At 40.5% G+C, this 19,943-nt stretch overlaps 1 protein-coding gene across 1 annotated transcript; it reads right to left on the reverse strand.

The window, feature by feature from the left end:
• Positions 1-912: 912 nt before the first annotated feature.
• Positions 913-17,632, reverse strand: elovl6 (ELOVL fatty acid elongase 6). Its single transcript, XM_035668780.1, has 4 exons — positions 17,385-17,632; positions 3,813-3,944; positions 2,771-2,922; positions 913-1,504 (listed from the first exon to the last, which is right to left on the reverse strand). The coding sequence occupies exons 1-4, from the start codon at positions 17,465-17,467 to the stop codon at positions 1,062-1,064; spliced, it is 810 nt and encodes a 269-aa protein (XP_035524673.1). The 5' UTR covers positions 17,468-17,632; the 3' UTR covers positions 913-1,061.
• Between the last annotated feature and the right edge of the window lie 2,311 nt (positions 17,633-19,943).

Consider the following 19,943-nt stretch of genomic DNA (forward strand, 5'->3'; position numbering starts at 1 on the left):
ATAAATATGTTTGTCCTCCATTTAAGCCTTCAGTGTCCAACATACAGGTTTTCTTCACTGGTAGGGACCCTTCAACACAGAGAAGCGTTTGGAAATCAATGGCAAGTCATTTTCCATGTGTGGTCGGCAACTTCTGCAGGTTCAGTGGTGAAGCAGGGCACTGTCAGCATCTGTTTCCCCATCGTGCCCAGGAGCAGTGTGATCATCTGAGTCAGTCAGTCCAATCAGCTTCATTCGTATTTTTTCAGCTTTTACGGCCAAACTGGATGAATTGTAGCCATACTGTAAACTGGTGCTGATGTTAAACATGTCTACTTTGTCTTGATATGCATATTATATTAAGAAAGAGATAACCTAAGACCTGAGAAAATATCGCATTTAGCAATGTAAGACACAGAAGATACAGTGCCGTTCACCCCATCAGTTCACATCAACCACCACCGCTCAGCAGCTTCACACACACTCACCAGTGTCTCAAACTTTTCCTTTGACGGATCAAAACAAAACAACAAACACTGACGACAGACGGACAAAAACATACTCAGATGGCTTAAGTTGACGCCGACTCCATCCATCTTCATATGTACAGATTAATTTTTTTTTTTAATATCAAGTAAACAAATGCTTGTGGCAGATGTATTTGTTTTAATCTGGTGTTTTTGTCCTTTTGTTATATTCTAGGTTTTAAAAACTATCCATGGTGGATTCAAAAGGGGCTTTTACACTTCAGGCGGACAACTTGTGATGGCTTCTGATCATGGCGGGGCTGCTTCCTCAGCATCCCTCAGTGGAGATGTCACCTCCACTGAGGCTTTTTAGATCTGCACATTAATAGTAATGCTCAAGCACAAACACCGGCCATCCTCTTGAACCCACCATTGCCACCATCCCACCCCACTCCCACTTCCCCAGCCACCATGCCACCTCTCCATCATCCCTCATTCACTCCAACAATCCATACCCAACCCTAACTGATTCCCTCAAGTCACTGGTCCCTGCTCTCCATTTCCAACTCCCTTTTTCTTTATTATCTCCCTTCTTCCCATACTTATGGCATGTTTTTACTCGCTCTTCTTGGTGACAGCAGTGCCGGATAATTTGGACTTGCTAAAGTAGGCCTCGATGAAGAACTGGACAAAGAGCACAAAGTAGCTGAGGTACATGAGGGAGGACCACACAATGTTCTGCATGTGTGATGGACACTCCTGGCCCTGCTGCATCCACGAGTACACCAAATAGTTGACCACACAGCCCATCAGCATCTGGGTGATCTGGGTCAGCGTGATGAACATGGCGAACTTGCGCGACAGCTTGAATCCGGCCGCCCGCAAGGCGTAGTAAGAGTACATGACAGCGTGGACCAAGTAGTTCATGGTCATGAACCATCCGCCACCGGCCACCATGTCTTTGTAGGAGTACCAGGAGTAGAGCAGCACAGTGATGTGGTGGTACCAGTGGAGGAAGATGAGCTTTTGTTTCCTCAGGACGATGAAGAGAGTGTCACCTGCAAGTATGATAGAGAAAGTTGGATTGTTCAAGAGATGTGGGAAGTTAGTGGGGAGCATGGGGGAGGAGGGGAGTAAAGAAAAGAGGGGTGAATGAAGGGGCAGTAACAGGACGAAAGGGAATATCATTACCATTGGCCCTTTTAAAATAACTGGCTGTTATTCAAGTTGCTCTCAAATATAGAGACAATATTGGCTTAATGAACTATGTAAAACCACAAAGCTGTTGGCACACACAGAGTAGTGCTTAATGTTTTTAACAACTTCACTGGCTGCCCAATAAATAATCAGAAACACAAGTGACAGTGACAGCTGTATTTACTGCATTACACATTATAAGGCTAACAACGGTTTTAAAATACACCAGCACAGTTACTGGAAATGCAGACAAAGAGATAACAAGCGATTTTAGAAAAATGAAAAGAAAAATGTTACTACAACGAAAATTAGAAATAATATTTCTGATTAAACTACAAAACTACTTCTTTACTCTATCACCATTATGCCAAGTAACTATGAGCTCATGCTTTCCTTTTCAAATGTATGTACAGTAGTAAATATACACTCCTTTGAGAGGGCCTTCAACTACATTTGTCTAAGTGCCAGAATTTTTCCTAAGCAGACAGTGTGGGGGCCAGAATTTAAAATAAATAAATAATTATTGTTTATATTTTCACTTTCTCACAAAATGTATGTTCTTTTTATTTGCCTCTATCAGTGTGAACAGACTCCTAAAAAATTACTGGAAATTACTAGAAAACGCTCTCAGACCATGGAGACAGCTCATTGAGGAGTGATGGTTGTAATTCCAGAAACATAACTGCAGAATGCTACATACAACTGTACAGGTCACACAATACTGGGGGCAGCAAAAAACAGTGAAACTGGAAGCTTTGGCAGGCCAAGTTGGAGCTGCTATACTGTGCTGTTTTTTTTAATACATCAAATCATAACCCCTGTGTACTGATATGTAACGTATTGTGACTACACAGCCGTATTTGTAATTGTAGCTGCCTAAAGTGTGCGTGTTATCATGACACTTATAATGAATAGAGAGCTTAATTATTGTACCTGCAGTTTATTAAAATGCCTTTGCCTTTTGGCTGTATTAAGCAACATCAGTAAAGACCACAAACTTCATGCAGAACATTACAACAGTGAACTGAATCCAAAACAAAACCTGACTGGGTGGTTTATAGAAAAACAATATATAATTCTCAGTACATGGACAATATGAAACACGCCATAAGAAGGTCTTGACTTACCCAGTTCTGGTGCTTTACTAAGTACAAAGGCGTATGCCCAGAACTTGCTGACAGGCCCGTTGTAAAAGCTCTGGTCACAAACTGACTGTTTAAGCCCTTTCGTCATCAGAATGTACGTCATGTAACTCCCAGTACGGATGGCACCAAATATACTACAAGGAGACAAAACAGACATACGAAATCATAAGAAAGTGGGAAAATGTGTGTGTGGTTGTTTCATTACTGTAGTTCATATGTCAAGTCCATCTGCGTCTGTATCAGCTGCAGTTTTGATAATGTGTTCAAATATGCTACACTTTTTACATATTAGAGACAAATCATCGATTTTTCCCCTCACAGAATCCACATTTTGATTTGGTCTTATATAAACCATGACTCTTTTTTTGGTTTTGGTTTTTTGTTTAATCTTTTCTCCTCAAAACAATGAATTTAATGATACACATTATGTACTCGATGTGTAAAGAGGTTCCATGGTTCCATAACAATTATCTGCCTCCTTATGTTGCTGGTAGTGTCTGATGTGACAGATGCACTCTGCAGTTTGGATACAAAAAGGTATACTAGACAGACAAGATACATAATAAACAGATTTCAAAATAATTACACATGCCTTTATACCAACATGATACCAAAAATATTACAAAATAACAGTATTACAAAATAACAGTAATAAAAGTTATGGCCCGCACTGACCAACTGTTCAAACTAGGAAAACCACAGGAAGATACAGGATACGACTGAGTTACGTAAATTAGAAGTAAATGTGGACAAATGAAGGTCCAAATGCCACCACAATCATGACATGACACAGATAATCAGCTGTCTGTCTATGAGCCACTTGATGACCTGGAGAAAACATTTTGTCAAAAGTAAAGGAGAAATGTTTGTGAACGGCATGAAGTGTTGTTAATCACACGTCATGTAATTAGGCCACTAACTGATTAAACTGCTGACCCCTTTATATTAATTAATTTGGGTTACACTTCACGTTTGCAAATGTTATATTTATTTGCTGCCATTAATAACGTTAGCGCTTTCTCACCTGAAAACAGCAAGCGTGAGAGACCATAGCACCAGCGGTTTCCTCAGCTCAAACTTCTCCCTCTGTTTCATGACATGGCGGCCCCCGAGGATAAAGGCAGCGTAGAGTGCGGCGAAGAGAAAGGACTTCTTCCTGTAAACACAGAAAACAAAGAGATTAATATGAACCCTTTTTTGACTTTTGGTTGCCTTTATCGACACAGGATAACATGCCGATTATGTTTTTCGAATGGGGGCGTTTTGACAGTAGTGGGTGTCACTTCAAACCCACAATTCTAGGTTAGGAAAGAAATGTATGCAACCAAACATCTGCTTCTCTGACTGCTCCTCTTCTAGCAGCACCACTATAGTAAGCACAACATACTGTTTACAGCACACAAACAATAGCTGTACTGACTTCACAAGCAACGGCTAAAGTAATGATTTGAGTCCGGCTCTAACCGTTGTTAACTGCTTCGCTTTCAGTTTACAGTTGCCTGGTTGCAGGTGCCAATGAGCAAGGCATTCGACCTGCAGTGGCCTGTGTGTGAGACTGCATGGTGGTGCTGGAGAAAAGAAGCATGTACAGCAACACCCTTGGTGTAAAGAAATAAAAACACTCTCAGAGGACAGTGCACAGGCACCAGGAATGAGGCATTCTGGGAGCTCTGGGACAAATAGCTCTGGGGAAGATGAGTTGCATAAAACTAGCCCAAGGAGGTTCTAATTCAGTGATGTTGTTTCTGTGCTGCAGTTTAGGGGTTATACAAAGAGAACAACATGACGTGGAAATGAATCACTAAATTAAAATGCATTACTCAGTGGAAAGGATTGAAATGAATTATTAACTAAAGCCGTAAATGTGTAGTATTGTGTTATACAGAGGGCAAGTTAAGCCACAGCATAGGACCATCTATTCAAGGTCAATTGTCTTTGTAATATACTGTATAGCAGCACACTAGTATACTGGTCAAACGGTCTCTGCACAGCTCCCACTACCAACGCAAACATTTCTCACAGAACCGTGACATATGCAACCGGTGAGAAGCAATCTATCCTGTTCTCTTTCGCAGCCTCAGCAGAGCACAGTAACAACAGCACTTAGTTTTGCTGATCAGGTGTATAGCTGGGCAAGAAAAGAGAAATACGTGTGCGTTTTGCTTAGCCACCAAAAAAAAATCTTGAGAAATGTGGCTGTGTGATACACAGGGAGTGGAGAAAATCTAACAGCGAAACCTTTCATTATTGTGGAACCAATAGTGTTTCATTCTTGTCTGTGTCAGAAATATTAATTCAACCTGATGTTCAGACATGTCGAGTTGAATATCAATTAACTTGTTTCAACCAGTACCGCCTGAATATTAAAAAAATGTCAAGATACGCCTGATACCAATCCTGCAGACTGGCTTGGGGCATCACTGCTTCCCACCTGTATTTTTGAACACGTGAAGTATGAACTGTACATTATAAGATATGACATCACAATCACATAAAGTGCACTCCCTTTTTCTCCACCAAAGATGCTCCGATCAGAATGTGAAGCTTCAACTATTGCTGTCATAACAGTAAGCCATCAGGCAAGTCAATGAAGACAGGAACGAAAGGGCAATGACAGTCCGTCAGTCGTTTCAAATAATGGACTCCATTGTGTGTCAGTATTCAGAGTATTCAGAGAATGAAGGATGCCACCTTTCTCTTCTTGCAGGAAGCCCACAAACGGATTCAGGCCACCTCCACAGAACAAAGGACAAAGCAGTCCAATCAAAGTCAAAAGGAGCTGCTTTCACAGAATGACAACAGGGTTGGACTGCAGAATGACATCACTGTTTCTCAACTCCACGCGAAGGAGGGGGAGAACAAAGCAACACAGAATACACAGTGGCCTACATACTGTACTGAGGCTGGGAGGAATGAAGAGGAGCAACCATCTCAGCACTCCCCTTCAGCGTACAGCTGTCCGAGCTAGAAGGTCAAAGGTCAGGGTGATATATATCCTAAGCTGTGATACTGCCCTGTGCAGTGTACACATTACTATCTAATGATGTCCAGCACAGATACACGGCATTCATTTTACTTGTTGTAGTGTAGCAAGTACAAACCCCGTCTAATTCAACCAAGACTTTTTTGATATTCAATTCATCATTTTAAATACAGCTATGTAACGAAATTACGAAATGAAAAGTTTCATTCATAAGCAATACAACACCCACTCACTCGATTCAATACTCTCAGCAGTTTTGCTGCTGCCGCCTTGCTTGGTCCGGTGTGAGCAGCAGCTTATGGAGGCTAAAGTTAGCACTAACTTTAGATTGTATTATTCATTCAGGTTGCTTGTTTGCATTATGGTTACAATAGGTTTTAGCATTTAGAATCATCTAGTAATTGTCACTTGTGCCCAGAGCTGGCAGTGTTCAACCAAAAGTTCCATAATGTAGGCTCAGTGTAGCGATTAGCTTTGCAACAGGGAGTATAAAAACTCAACAGTAACCAGAATACACTGGCGGATTATATTTGGGTTACATAGTTCTGAATTGAATTTTCTATGTGATTCATTATAGCAAGTCCCAAATGCTGTAATTTTGTCTATAACATGATATCAGGACAAAGACTAGTGATATTGAAAACTACCCCAATGATTGTTGCAATGTATTGTATTATCCAGCCCACACACAAAGGTATTTGGAGGACAGCTTTGTTTCAAGTAGACTAAGCCAAAGGGTAAAATGAGCATGGCCTACTGCATTATGTTTAGAAGATGGATTACACTGCTGTCAGGAAAAAATAATAAAGGGCGAAGAAACCCAAGGGCATGGTCAAAGTTGACAAGTTGGTGGAGGTGGGGGAGGAGGTGCTGCTGGTGAAGTGCCAGCTGCAGCCAAGCCATGTCTGCAGTCACAGGACTCTATCTGAGACATCAGTGTGAATTCACATCATCCCTTCATGCTCCGCGCTGCCTCTACAGCTGCACTCCTGACCTTCACCCAAGGAATACTTTAAACAGGATTTTATAGCCGTTGCTACTTGAAACAAGCTGCACTTCTTACCAAATAAAAGACAACGTGCAAGTGATACAATTCTTCAACTTTCCGGGAGTCAAAAGTAATACCATCACTGCTTTGTCGAAATAACATGTCTGACTATCTGTGGTGGCACAATGGAGTTATTGATTCATACCAAGCATTCAACACATTGCTTCACCAGCTGCAGAGGTTTCTGGCTTTTATAAACCCACTTTCTGTCTGTTATTAACACTTGAGCTGCACTGTCACATCTCTTTTACTCTTGATGGTGGATCCTTGCTCAGATAACAATAGCTCCATGGTCCACTTTGTGAAAATGAACATTTTACAACAAGCGTATGTTACCAAGTTTGTATGATTTCTATAATTGCTGAATGGTCTGGCTCAGGTTGAACCCTTTGTCTGAATCAAGAGTTACAAATGACAGGTCACTGGGTCAGTCAATTGATTAGTCGATCAACAGAAAATAAATCAGCAACTATTTTGATAATCCATTCATTTCTAGTCATAATTTTAAACGGATAACATGATGATCGTTCCAGTAATTTTTAAGGGCAAACTTGACAAACATTCTCTGGTTCCAGCTTCTCCAATGTGAGGATTATTGTAAAGTGAATACATCTGGGTGATTAACTTAGAAAATGATCGGTAGATTAATCAATGAAAATAATCATTGCAGCTCAATGGGTAACAAAATGCATTTTGGAATTAAAGGTCTCATGTGTGACATTTAAACAGATCTATTGCCAGAAATAGAATAGAATATTCATGGGTATCTTTCAACCACCTGAAAATAAGAATCGTTTTTGTTACCTTAGAATGAGCTGTTGTTATCTACAGGCGCTGTGGGCCGCCTTCCATGGAGGCCACCATGTTGAAGTGCCATGTTTCTACAGTAGCCCGGAAGGGATAAACCAAACACTGGCTTTGTGCATTACATGGCCACCATAGTTTCTCCCTCACAGTTGGAAAGAGAGGGTGAAACGAATGAGTTGTAATCTGCAACTACATAGTTGCAATTATAATGTTTGTTTTCTTTTTTACTTACTGAAGGTGTCTGAAGCATGATCTGTATACACTCTGCTCCTGTAGTTCCTATGTCTGTGTCTGGGATTTACAGTGTGTTTTGGGGTTACACTGGAGGCTCGAGTGAGTGTCAGGGGCCCAATACAAATCTGAGACCGGACCATTTCTACTCCCATCTTCTTTCAGTTCAGTTTGCAAATAATGCCAACTAACTAACACTTCTGCTCCTGGCTTATGTCTAGATGGGACAATATATTAGAGGTGTGGCAAGAGGCTTGACTCTGCTGTTTGTCAAAGTGGGCCAAGGCAGCACAAATGGAAAACTACAACGTCAGAGCTCTTTTGGGGAGGATCAGCATGGCGTATTAACAGAATCAGCAGAGATTGCTTGCTTGCTACAAGGTTGGAAAACCAGCGGCTTTCCTCTAGCTGAGATTTCCTCCAAATAACAGTAAGGAGCAGGGCTTCATTTAAAAATAAAATATACTATACTATTTATAATATATATATAGTCTACTGCATGTAACATTTGCACATTCAAAAGTCTATAACACACTAGACCTCATGTTATATATTTTGTTGAGTTGTGTACTTACATTTCCCAAATGTTTCAACAATTGTTCAAACCCAGGAGGCAATCTAGAGATTTTATTCAGTTAACAGTGCATTTCACCTGCTGTCAGTGGCATCTACCCCTTGAGCACGCAACAGTGTTACGGTTGTCTGGCCAGACGACTAAGATCATAAAGGGACTTTTATCCAGTTTTAAACCACATTTTACCCTACACTTTTTACACCTTGTCATTTTCTACTATAATAACTTTAACCAGATAGAGTTTTAATCATCTGACCTCTGCGAATCTTAAGTTCATCAGAGAAACAAGCTGGAGTACCGTTAGCAGAACCTCAACTCCACGCCTTTGTCTGCCTAACAGTGTTTTGGAAAACACAGATTCTTAAGGTGGAACTGCTTCATTCAGTGTTTTTCACTGTTTTGAATCAGTGGGTCGATTTGTTTAAAAGAGGAGGAGACCTCTGTGAATAATTCGGCTCCTGGTAAATACTTCCGTCATCAAACTTTGTCTTCAAGACTTTAGCGGTAGAAATTACATATTGTATGTTTAATGTACATAAAGTTTGGCATACTGAAATCAATCTGTTTTTTACAGAGAATTCAAGGTCATAACATGAATGTAAAATAAATGTGTGTGTTCGTGGTAAGCGTGGTCAGAAATCAGACGTTCTTTATTTTGCATGTAGTGAGCAAATATTAGTTCACAAGAAAACCACCGATTCAAGAGGCCGTGATCAATGTGTACAACCAGGACAATATGAAAGAGCTGCTCAGATAGGTAGGTAAGACCTCTCTGGCATGGCTTTCTCTCATGTGGGATTGTTATCACTGGCTGAGACGCTGGGCGTTGGCCTAGTTTGTGCTGTTGCCAAATCATGCTGAATATCTGAGATATAAAAAATGCTGTTCATATCTGACAGATTTATCTTCTTTGCATTCAGTTACAAAGCCAACAAACCAAAACTCTAGGGCTGCTCTGGGCCACTCTAGCCCAACAAAATAGGCCACAGCAAATAATATCAATATCAGGGTTCCACTTAACACGTTTCGCAGGCAGCAAAGGTTTGTGTATTCTAACTTCAAACAATATATCCAGACAACTGCCACAGAGAAAATGCACCACACCTCATAAACAACTGTAAAGTAAACTAGCAGATCATCAGCTTAAAGTACTGTAAAACTCTAAAACAATACAGGTGTCACTGTGTACTATATGCCTGTGGTTTTAGGAAGTCCATGTACTTGCATGTAACTTGTGTTGATCCCGTAGACCCTCCCTTCCCCCACTAACAGCGTTGTGTAAAGCTGCTGGATAACCTGCTGTGGAACTTGGATCTGTATTAGCTGGTCCAGGAGATTTCAACCGTTACGTAATCCTGAGTTTGCAGTCTGAGGATGAGTCTGCACGCCGGTGCCAGTGAGCTAGTGTCTAACCGTCTCACCAGGGTGTGTTTACAGTGTCATACGCATATGTAACCTTATGCACAATAGTACGAGCACTCACACACAAAGCCACTCGGTTCAGTCCAGAGTGTGTAACTCTATTTCCCCGACACTGCTGTCTGTATGTACAACAGTGGAAAAGGCAATCTGAGTTACTGTGCTGAAGTGTAGGGTGAGCAGCAAGCAGCTAAATAAACCCAAGAGGTGCTGTAAGTAATAACTATTACAGAATAATCTGTCATTCAGGAAGCACCCAGATATAATCCAGTTAGTAACACACCCACCAGCCCTAGTTACTGCATGCAATTTCTAGTGGGACTTTAAAAGAGTCGGGCTTGTAAGATACTATCACTCATTGGTTTGGTTCATTCTGCATCTGGTGGCCCACATCAAGGCACAATTTATCTATTGAGGAAACAGAAGAGTGATAACTATTTCAGCCTGTTAAGTGCTTATCTTGAGTCATGCTTGTTTTAAGCAGCCAGACAAATGGCTCGTAGGAAGTTTGTATTGCATAGCACTTAACAGCAAGCACACGCTTACAACAAAACCATGCACCTTGATTGCATCTCTTTATTGTACACTATTGTATATAATATATATAATATAATAATATATCATTTATTGTATAAAATATGTTTTCACTAAAGCTTTTCATAAAAGGCAGTTACAGCCTTTAGACAGTGTGATGTTGCCAATAGTGAACATTTTTAGCACTGGTGTTATAACATATGCATCCCTAATAACAAATGATGAAAGGCCATGTTGCCTAAAAGGTACACTGCAGAGTGTGTGACCACGAGTGCAGCTACAGACTAATGTTTTGATGAGCGGGTCCCACAATTATTTCTATCTTGTGCGTGAACAGGTCAAGCACAAGGGTGACCTGATACATTCATGGAACTGCAGAGGGCAGTAATGCAATTATGTGCTACATGCAAACCATGATATTCCACTGACTGAAAGTTGATGAAGATAAGCTGCAGTGTGCTGCTAAAAGAGGGGAAGAAGAAGACCACTAACCGATATAAACAATGGGGGTTTTCAAAATATTGCAAAAATGTAAAAACTGGACGTTCTCAAGGAAGATATTCTGCATCATATATGCTTCTCTTGAATGAAAATGATGCATGTTTTTACCCACTTGCTGAATATGGTCTGCCTCATTCGTGAGGGAAAACATGTTTACTAGTAAATAAGACATGCACATGTGATTCAATGAATGCAAAATAAAACAGACTGTACAATGAACTGCTCTTTCCTTTGTTTGCATCTAAGCCTTTCCTTGACAGCCTGATGAAATGTGAAAGTGAAACCAGAGTGCAGCGACACTGCAGGCAGACTTCAATTACTGAGGAGCCAGGCCACATCTTCATCTCTGGCCTCACCAGTTGTGAGAAGGAGAGCAGCCTAGGAAACATCAAGCCTGGGGTGGACTTGGGGTTAACGTGGTCAGAAATGATTAGCATCATCATGCTGGTAACATGGCAGCAACCAAGACTTTTTAAATGTAACTGTATGACCATCAAGATGAACCTCGAGATTGGCACTGGGACATAATGATTTATTTTCTTCATTAAGCAAAATAATAACAATAAATGTTGGCATTTATTTGATTAGGTTGTGGAGTTGTCACATTTCATTTAGCACTGAATAAAATATATCATGATAGACTATGCATTAAATTAAGGGCACAAACCGAAGGCAGCTTATTGTGGCTATAAAATCACCCAATATTTACAACCCCAATCTGACACTTGAAAAATAATTTCTTCAATAAACATTTTTAAATGGCTTCTCATTAACTATAACTACCTCTCCCACATCTCCTATACTGTGGCTTTGAATTGTGCATCCTTTCTTAGTTGCTTGTCTGTAATGCTGGCATTTAGAAATGCATTCTTCCATTGTTTCTGTTCAATGTAAGCCACAATGGAGAAGATTTCTGGTTATATATAAAAATCTAATTTCAAATATCATCCAACAAATCTATTACAAGACAAAAAAGGAAACACACTATGTAATGTATGCTGAAATGATACCCTGATGCCAAATTGAAGACGGGTGTATCTATTGGTTTCATCCATCTAAAAGCAGGGCTTAGGAACTATGAGACAATAGGCCGGACTGCTCTTGGACTGAATAAGTAACATGAGACTTGGAAGGAAGAGACTTATCTCCTCAACACATCGAGTACCATTAGAACCTGACCTTCAAGACTAGTCAATGAGCTATGATACTATGAACAAAAAGCAGATGATTAGCCAGGATAAGTTGGATGCAACACCACTTTTTAGAATAAAGCAAATTTACTATATCATAATAATAATAATAATAATAATAATAATAGGAATAAGCAGTAACAAAAATCCAAATCCCATTGTTCATTCTCACTGCATTATTCACAGACTCTGCAGCTATTGTTATCAGACCAGGGCAAAACCACCAGACATTCATAAAAAGTGTGGAGACCCACAGGGATGCTATCCATTCTGCAGATCACACAGAATTATGTCATATCCAAGAGAGAAGAAAACACACAATGCAAATGCTCACTGGTTGACATACATACTCCTAATTAGTATAATACACAACACTCAATGACATTTTGACACCACATCAAACAGTGAACAATTACTCTATTATTTGGAATTCAGTTGTGATTGCTTTTCAATGTTCACTGGCTTGTTTGTATTATATTAGTGGTAGGAAGATATCATGTTCTTACAACATGCCAGATGTTCTCTCCAAATATCTTCATATGACTTTTTATACATATTTGAACAATGTGAAATGAAATGACATATACACCAAAGTTAACATGTTAGATGTTTAATTAAACACACAAAAAAAGGTGAAAGCACATATGTCAAATAATAGTATTTTATGGAAAATCTTATCACCCACTTTGGAAATTCATAACATACTAATATAGCACAATGCCTATAACAGTTACAGGCTATAACTAAATGCATGCAATACAGTGGATTGGAACTGAAAATGGGTGTAAGCTAACTTCAATCAGTGGATTTTGGATCACGTTTGTGTAAAAAAGTGAATGTGAAGCCCGTTTTTAAGTGAATTCAACATACTAAACTTAGGGAATAAGACAAAATGCAAATAAGAAGAAAAATGTAAAAATATACTTGGAAATGACGGAAAAAACAAAAAGAAAAGTGGGGTGGCACTACAGTTTCTGTCATATGTAAAGCAAAACTTTCCACTGTTATATAATGCTAAAATTGGAATACTAAGTAGCAAAGCAAGCTATTTTAGTCTTTCACCCCACCCTATTTTATCTGTAGCAGGGCTAGTATTTTCTTGATCAGTCCTAAAGTTGCAGGATTCTAGTGAACAGAGCACGCTAACAGCTCACAAGCCAGGTTCAGAAATGTACCTGACTTCACTTTGCACTTTGATTCTCAGATTCCCAGGCGCTATGTGATGCTGCTGACACCACTGAAATAACAGGAGAGAATTGACGACAGCAATATTTGATGTAGAGGAAAGATTTTTTTTCCCACATTTCTAATTTTGTATGCAAAAACTACTGTGTCATTTCTTCTGAGGTTTTATTTTATTACAAAGATCGATTACTTTGAGTTGGGTGTCCAACATTTCATGAGCCTTAAGTTTGTGCTTTGGAAATGTAATGGTATGCTCTACATGTATGTCTTTAAACGGCATAGCCAATATATTTTCCTGTTCCTACACGATCTCATGTGTTCATGGTAATTTTTTATGGTTCATTATGCGAGAGAAAGAGGATGATGCTCATGTTGTTGCAAAACAGCAGCATCTAGGTCCGTGTCCTCTGCTTCCTCTGCTTCTTTCAACTAGTTGTTTAATTGTCCTTGCTTCACAATACTGAGCTGTCTGCTGCCAGTCTCGAGAGAGCACATCAGATCAGTGTACCAGTCTCCATCCATCCCTGCAAAACAATGACGATGTAAGCACAGCATATTTACAGTGTGCATAGATGCCTCAATGTCTCTGTTTTGAAACACATGCATTACTTTAGCTAAGGACCTAGTCTGTACAGAAAAGTGCTTTCAAAAACAAACCTATCACTTGGCAAGTATCACCTCAAGAAGTGATGGGAAGTGAAAGCAGCTCAGGCTGCACTAAGAATAGTAAATGAACTGGATTTATCAACTAACTTAATGAGATGAGAACATCTGCCAAACAAAGTGAAAGGATTTCTGACCTGTTGTCATGAAAGACAATCCTGAGCAAAAATATTCTTCCTCTGACAGTGATAATGAAAGATTAAAGAAATGTAACAATATCATTTGGACCTTGCTAAGAGTAGTAATAGTAGTAATAGTAGTAGTAGTAATACCCCACTGGGCAATGACCACTGGTAGTAGTGCTAAACCGCAGCTGAACAAGGTATTGTTTCACCATCAACACTGGGAGATAAGCATGTACAACAGGCACACTGCAAATACTGTAATGAGCTGTAAGACAATCAGAGTCCAAACAGTCCAACAGAAATCAGTACTCACTACAACATCATGAGTCAGCAAATACAAACAGTCTAGTGAATCTGATCTGACTCCACGTTGGTTCACTGTAACTGCTCCTCTGTGATGCACACGTGCTTTTAAGAGCACAAGTAATGCATCTCACACTTTTTTACAACTTTCATGACCAACTTGAAACAACTACAGCAGGAAATGTAAAAGCTAAGAATGACTTCAGACTTTAAAAAGTCCTGGACAGACTTAAATGTAACACAAATCTGTCTTACCTTTGAGGTTTGAATAGTTTTCTTGGTCGTCTTTTATCAACACGCGTCCTCCATCTTTGGCGGTCAACTCTCCCTCCATAGTGACAGACGAATGTTTTAAAACCATGCATGGGTTTTAACAGATGAATCCGACAGCAGCTTTTATATCTGGTTCATCTCTCAAGTCAGGTTTCAGGGAATGTGCCCAGGGGGAAAACGCAATAATTGTTCACTTTCAAGAGTGAACGCAGAGTTATTGCTTCAGACTTAAAGAGAATGTTGCAATTCAGGTCTCGCCTCAATCGGTAATGTCACTGCAGGCGTTTTCCATCAGCGGTAAACACCTGCTATGACATCACCCATTGGGCTGTGCAGCGCAGCGGCAGTTTGGACCTCCTGACCTTCGGCGGGAACTGATACAATTTTATCGATACCAATGCTACTTATTACAAAATGGCAACATATTTTGTGACATCCAGAAAATAGTTTTTTTTTTTTTGTGTAGTCCCTTTTTTTATTGGAATAATATGGCCCCAGACTGGAATTTATAAACAGAATCATTAACAATGAAATCTTCACACCCAACCCTGTGCTGCTAAATGACCAGCTGTCAGCCAAAAACTAACTGAATTGGCACTGGCACAGTTAGTGTTCATGTCAGACCGTAGTAGAGCTTTGCTGAGGGGGTCTTTGCCCAGGATACATACATAAATAAAAGGCGTGGTGTACGAGTCCGTGCTTAAAGTCACTGCATGGTGAAAAAGCACTGCAGTTGTTTTCCAAATGTCCTACTGATCGAACCACAAACTACAGCTTCGCTCGTTTCTATTTTGCGCGGCTCTCGCCTTCCAGCTAGTTTATTCCTACTTGTTTCTTCTCGTTCTCTGCCTCACCCTGAAGTCAGAAAAACATGCCACACTCAGTCAGTAGCTCCCTGAACATCACAAACGCAATAAACAACCTATCAAATCCCACGTTCTGCCGCTGTTGCCTCTACCAGCCATGTGCACTGGCCCGGTCTGACATCCTCCACTACAGGAGCAGCAGAGAGAAGTCAGCTCAGATCAGCTGCAACGTGATTGGCTAACACGCTGTCAGCAGACATCAGAAGATGAACGTTATTGGCCAGTTGTCAGTACCAGGGTAAGGACAGCTCCTACACATTGCCCCCCCATGTCGTGTCCCCCTCTCCCTCCCTCTCTCCCTCTCTCACACACACACACACACACAGATTTTATTTAGATGAATAAGAAAAACCTGTTCTAAGACAAACTTGGGTTAAAAATAAGATGCTAAGTGTGTCTCTTTTCTACGGGCGGTTCAAACAGATGACAGAAGAAGCGAGATGAACGCCTCCTGCTCACCGCGCGCTGCTTTTTTAACCACTGAATGCCTAATGAAGCCTATGCAAACTTTTCGCATGACTCATTCTGTTTCGCTCAGAAGCCCTGCTCGCTCAACCTGGCACGGACCTGGGCAGTAACGACCCCTCGGTTCACGCGATGGGCGGTTGGACTGGACCTGCACGTGACCTACAAATGCATCCATGCACACAATCACAAAGCAATATTTATTTAACCCCAGCCCTAGACAGTGGGATATCAGTCGAGGGCTGTGGGGCAGTTTGTGTGAAGCTCCGCAGACGCAGCCCTCGGCAAACAGTGACACATTGAATTCATTTTCACCTCCAGTTCACAGTCGCCGTCGTCCCATGGAGGTTTCATGACATACGCTGCAAGTGGCTCGGTGGCGTGTTTGGTAATTAATCAGTTGCGAGTTAAACAGTGTTCTCAGTCGCTTCTCTGGCCAAAAAAAACCTCCATCATCTTTAGAGAGGAAATGATGAGTAGTACTCTGATAGAAAATGAAAAAGACTATTTTGATGATTGCTTCATCATTTCATCATTTCTTAAGGGAAAACGTCCAACAGTCTGGGATTCGTGTGTCTCTAATGTGTGGATTTGCTACTTCTCTGTCGTTAGAAATAGAAGATGTTGGGGTTTGGGCTGTTGGTGGGGCAAAAGGAGCTGTTTGGAGATGTCACCTTTGACCCTGGAGGCTTGTGATGGCCACTTCACTGATTTTCCCTGATTATTTTATAGTCTAACTCATTCATTAAAAAAGAACCAACGCTGATTACCAACACATTAATAACATAAATCACTCTTAATAGATGTTGCATTATCATCCTGATATCTATAGTCTTTCACAATGCTCGTACAGTAGCTTACTTTGACTGAAATAACAGTAAGACCACCTCATTTTGTTTTTTTAAAAAAAAGGAGAAACCCATGGGCTCCAGTGAACCAGCCTCGGGCCAGCCTCGGTTCAATACGCTACCGGGCCGGTGACTGTGTTTAACGGGTGATGCAGCTGGAGCCACGGACGACCTTTACAACAGTATCGCGGTAACTGATGCCGGGAGAATAAATCACAGGAAACCAAGGACAAATTGTGCCCGTTAACAGATGCCTAACGCAGCAGCGGGATGTGTGCGCGGTAAAGTGTGGCGGGGAGGGGGCACCGCAGTCGCACGCGGCTGAAGGCCTGCGTGAATTCGTTCATTTTGTGAAGCGCGGGCAGCAATTTGCGGATGATGACAGACAGTCTGATATAATAGGATAGGGGCAGCTTTTAATCCCGGTGAGCGGGGCTGATGCATGTGCGCCGTTGCAGCCTCGGAAGGACATTTAGCACGCGGACCGGGCGCTCAGTGTGCGGTGAAAACGGTGAAAACGGTCTACTGTAATGTGGGATTAAAAGACGAGGCGCTAACGTTACATGGCAGCGTAGCCTTACCAGTTCTCCTGCATCCATCGGATGGCCTCGTCCTCGTTGAACTGTCTCTCGAATTCGTACTCTTGCAGTGCTAGCACCGACATGCTCGCTGGGTTTCTGTTCACGCTGCTGGAACAAGACGATACTCGGCCGGGGTGTTTTTTCTGTTTAGTCTGTTTTCTCGCAACCCTTGACTCGCATCGCTCGCGCTGCTGTCAGGACCTCGCCGTTGTGCGCGAGCAGCTCCTCTGCAGTCGCGGCACCTTCCTTTTTCACCGGCTGACCGAGCCTACGCCCTCTTCCTCAGGAAGGTGACCTCCAGGTCCTAACGCCGCCGGGTTTCTTTGTTCTCTGTCATTGTTCGAAATTGAGTTCAGATTGATTCAGCTGAGTCCCCTTCAATGTCAGCACAAATTAACTGAGTGACATATTTTATGCATCTTTTACATTATATTCAAAACTGTACAATGAACCCAAATAGTGAAATCAGTCATTTCATGTTGTGCATATTCTCTCAAGCTTTATATTTGTATATAGTGGCTGCTTTTTATTGTCTCTCTTTTTAATCGTTTTATCTTTATTTATATTTTTCTACACTTGATTGCAATTCTTATGCACCAATGTATCAAGGCATCTTTTTGACCTAAGTTTTCTTGTCCCTGGCGCTTGGCCCTTGTTCTATTGCAGAATTCACTTTACTTTATATGTACTTCTTCACATAAGTGAACCAAATGCTGAGATATAGGACTTCTGTGTATATTTTTTATGTTATAAGTTTTTCTTTCACCAAGAAGGCCTCCTGTGAAGCTTTGGCGACCCCCAGGTTGGGAACCACTGGTTTAGCCTGTAAAATGTTTGACAGTGGTGAAACTCACCAATCACAATTTCACAAAACCCAGTGTGACATAAAATAATTGCTTGTTTTGTTTGTTTAACAGTCATGAAAGTTTTTCTGTAATTAATCATAAAAGACAGAGAAATACAGAAAATATTCACGTTTTAGAAGCTGTAACCATTGAATATTAATTCTAATTAATAACTAATCAATTGTCAAACTAGTTAAACTAATCATTTCAGCTCTAATTCAGTCTGTAAAATTAATTCTATTTCACTTCAGCAGTGGTGTAAGAAGTATTCCCATTCCTAACTTGTGTTAGAGTACTTCATTACAAGTAAAAGTCCTGTATTCAAAGCACAGACACACAGTGCATAAACATTATAATGCATGCACTAAGTATCAAGTACTTATAGGAAAAAGGACCCTGTCAGTGTTATATATTAATGCATTAATTATAACAGATGCATTCATGTGTAGTGTGATGTTGTACCTGGTCAAGATAGAGCTATTTTTGATTTCTTTATTTACTGTTTGGTACTTTAATCTTTAACAATGTATAATATGCTTAAACAGAGGAAAGACACATTTGACAGCTGAAAGGTTTGACAGCTCAGTTCTAATACAAGTCCCTCTAGAGTTTTATATAAAATCTGTGGAGAAAAAAGAGGTGGCAAACTGGAACTACTGTGGCTTAATGGTTTGGACAGGATTTGGAGGTCAAGCATGAACAAATATAGACATTCAAATGCAGTTTCAACCAACACAGCACTTAAGAAGGGCGACATGACTACTGTTATCAGATCATCTAATGAAATTCAGTATTGGACACTTAACGGATATTTGTCTACACATTTTAAAACTATTGGAATGCTTGTTTGTATGTTTTGCATTCTTGTTTTAGTAATCTCATTATGAAGCCACACAGGTTTTTCCAGTTTTTCAGAAATAGACAAGAGATAAAGTCAGTTTTACATTACTTGTATGGGAATAGCATACAATGTGGCACCTTTTTGCACAATCATTAGCTCTTGCCAACATTTTGAAATACTTTTGTAATGACTGCTTCATCAGTCTATCAAGGAAGGAACGATTTCTTCATCTGGCAAAAAGCCAAACAGGTAGAGTTTTTGGCACCACCTATACTGAACCTTCACCTAGATACAGGCAACTTGTCTGCAGGCAAACACACACATACATGTGCACAAACATGCACACTACATAACGATACTTTCTCCAGATTTGGCTTAAGGTTGTGCGATTTCAACACTGATATGCAGACTGTGGCAAACTTACCTTTGGAGGTTTGGGTTAATGACATCGCCTGATGATATTGCAACTTGACTTGGACTTTCAGCACATTTACCCTTGATCTCATACAGAAGCACTGGGCCAAAAATCCCCTGATTCGAACATGGAAACATAGTGTGCAGGTAATAAGTGAATAGCTTTTAAATCAAACAGGTGACCTTATTGTCAGCATTGTCACTGTACAAATCATCTATAACAGTTTGTCACTGGTTCTTTCTACTACAAACAATATGCTGACATCTCTCTATAAAAGCTTATGAATTTAACAAGGATGGAAGAACCACAATACTGTCTCTCAGAAGAACTCAGTGTGTCAAGGTTTTCTAGTTCAACAGTGTGCTTTTTAGTTTATCAGGCCAGAGCATCAGCACAGCAATAAATCATCTTTGCACTCACATTTGAAGGTGGGTCACCAAATCTACACTGCACAACAA

The sequence above is a fragment of the Morone saxatilis genome, unplaced genomic scaffold (assembly GCF_004916995.1).
Source record: "Morone saxatilis isolate NCDOM2014 unplaced genomic scaffold, NCSU_SB_2.0 Contig22, whole genome shotgun sequence".
Taxonomy (NCBI): domain Eukaryota; kingdom Metazoa; phylum Chordata; class Actinopteri; family Moronidae; genus Morone; species Morone saxatilis.

Coding starts and splice junctions, on each gene's coding strand:
- elovl6 (XM_035668780.1), bottom strand. CDS start 17,467: ATGTCGGTGCTAGCACTGCAAGAGTACGAATTCGAGAGACAGTTCAAC. Junction 3,945..17,384: donor CGATGGATGCAGGAGAACTG/GTAAGGCTACGC, acceptor CTGTGTTTACAG/GAAGAAGTCCTTTCTCTTCG. Junction 1,505..2,770: donor TAGTAAAGCACCAGAACTGG/GTAAGTCAAGAC, acceptor TCATACTTGCAG/GTGACACTCTCTTCATCGTC.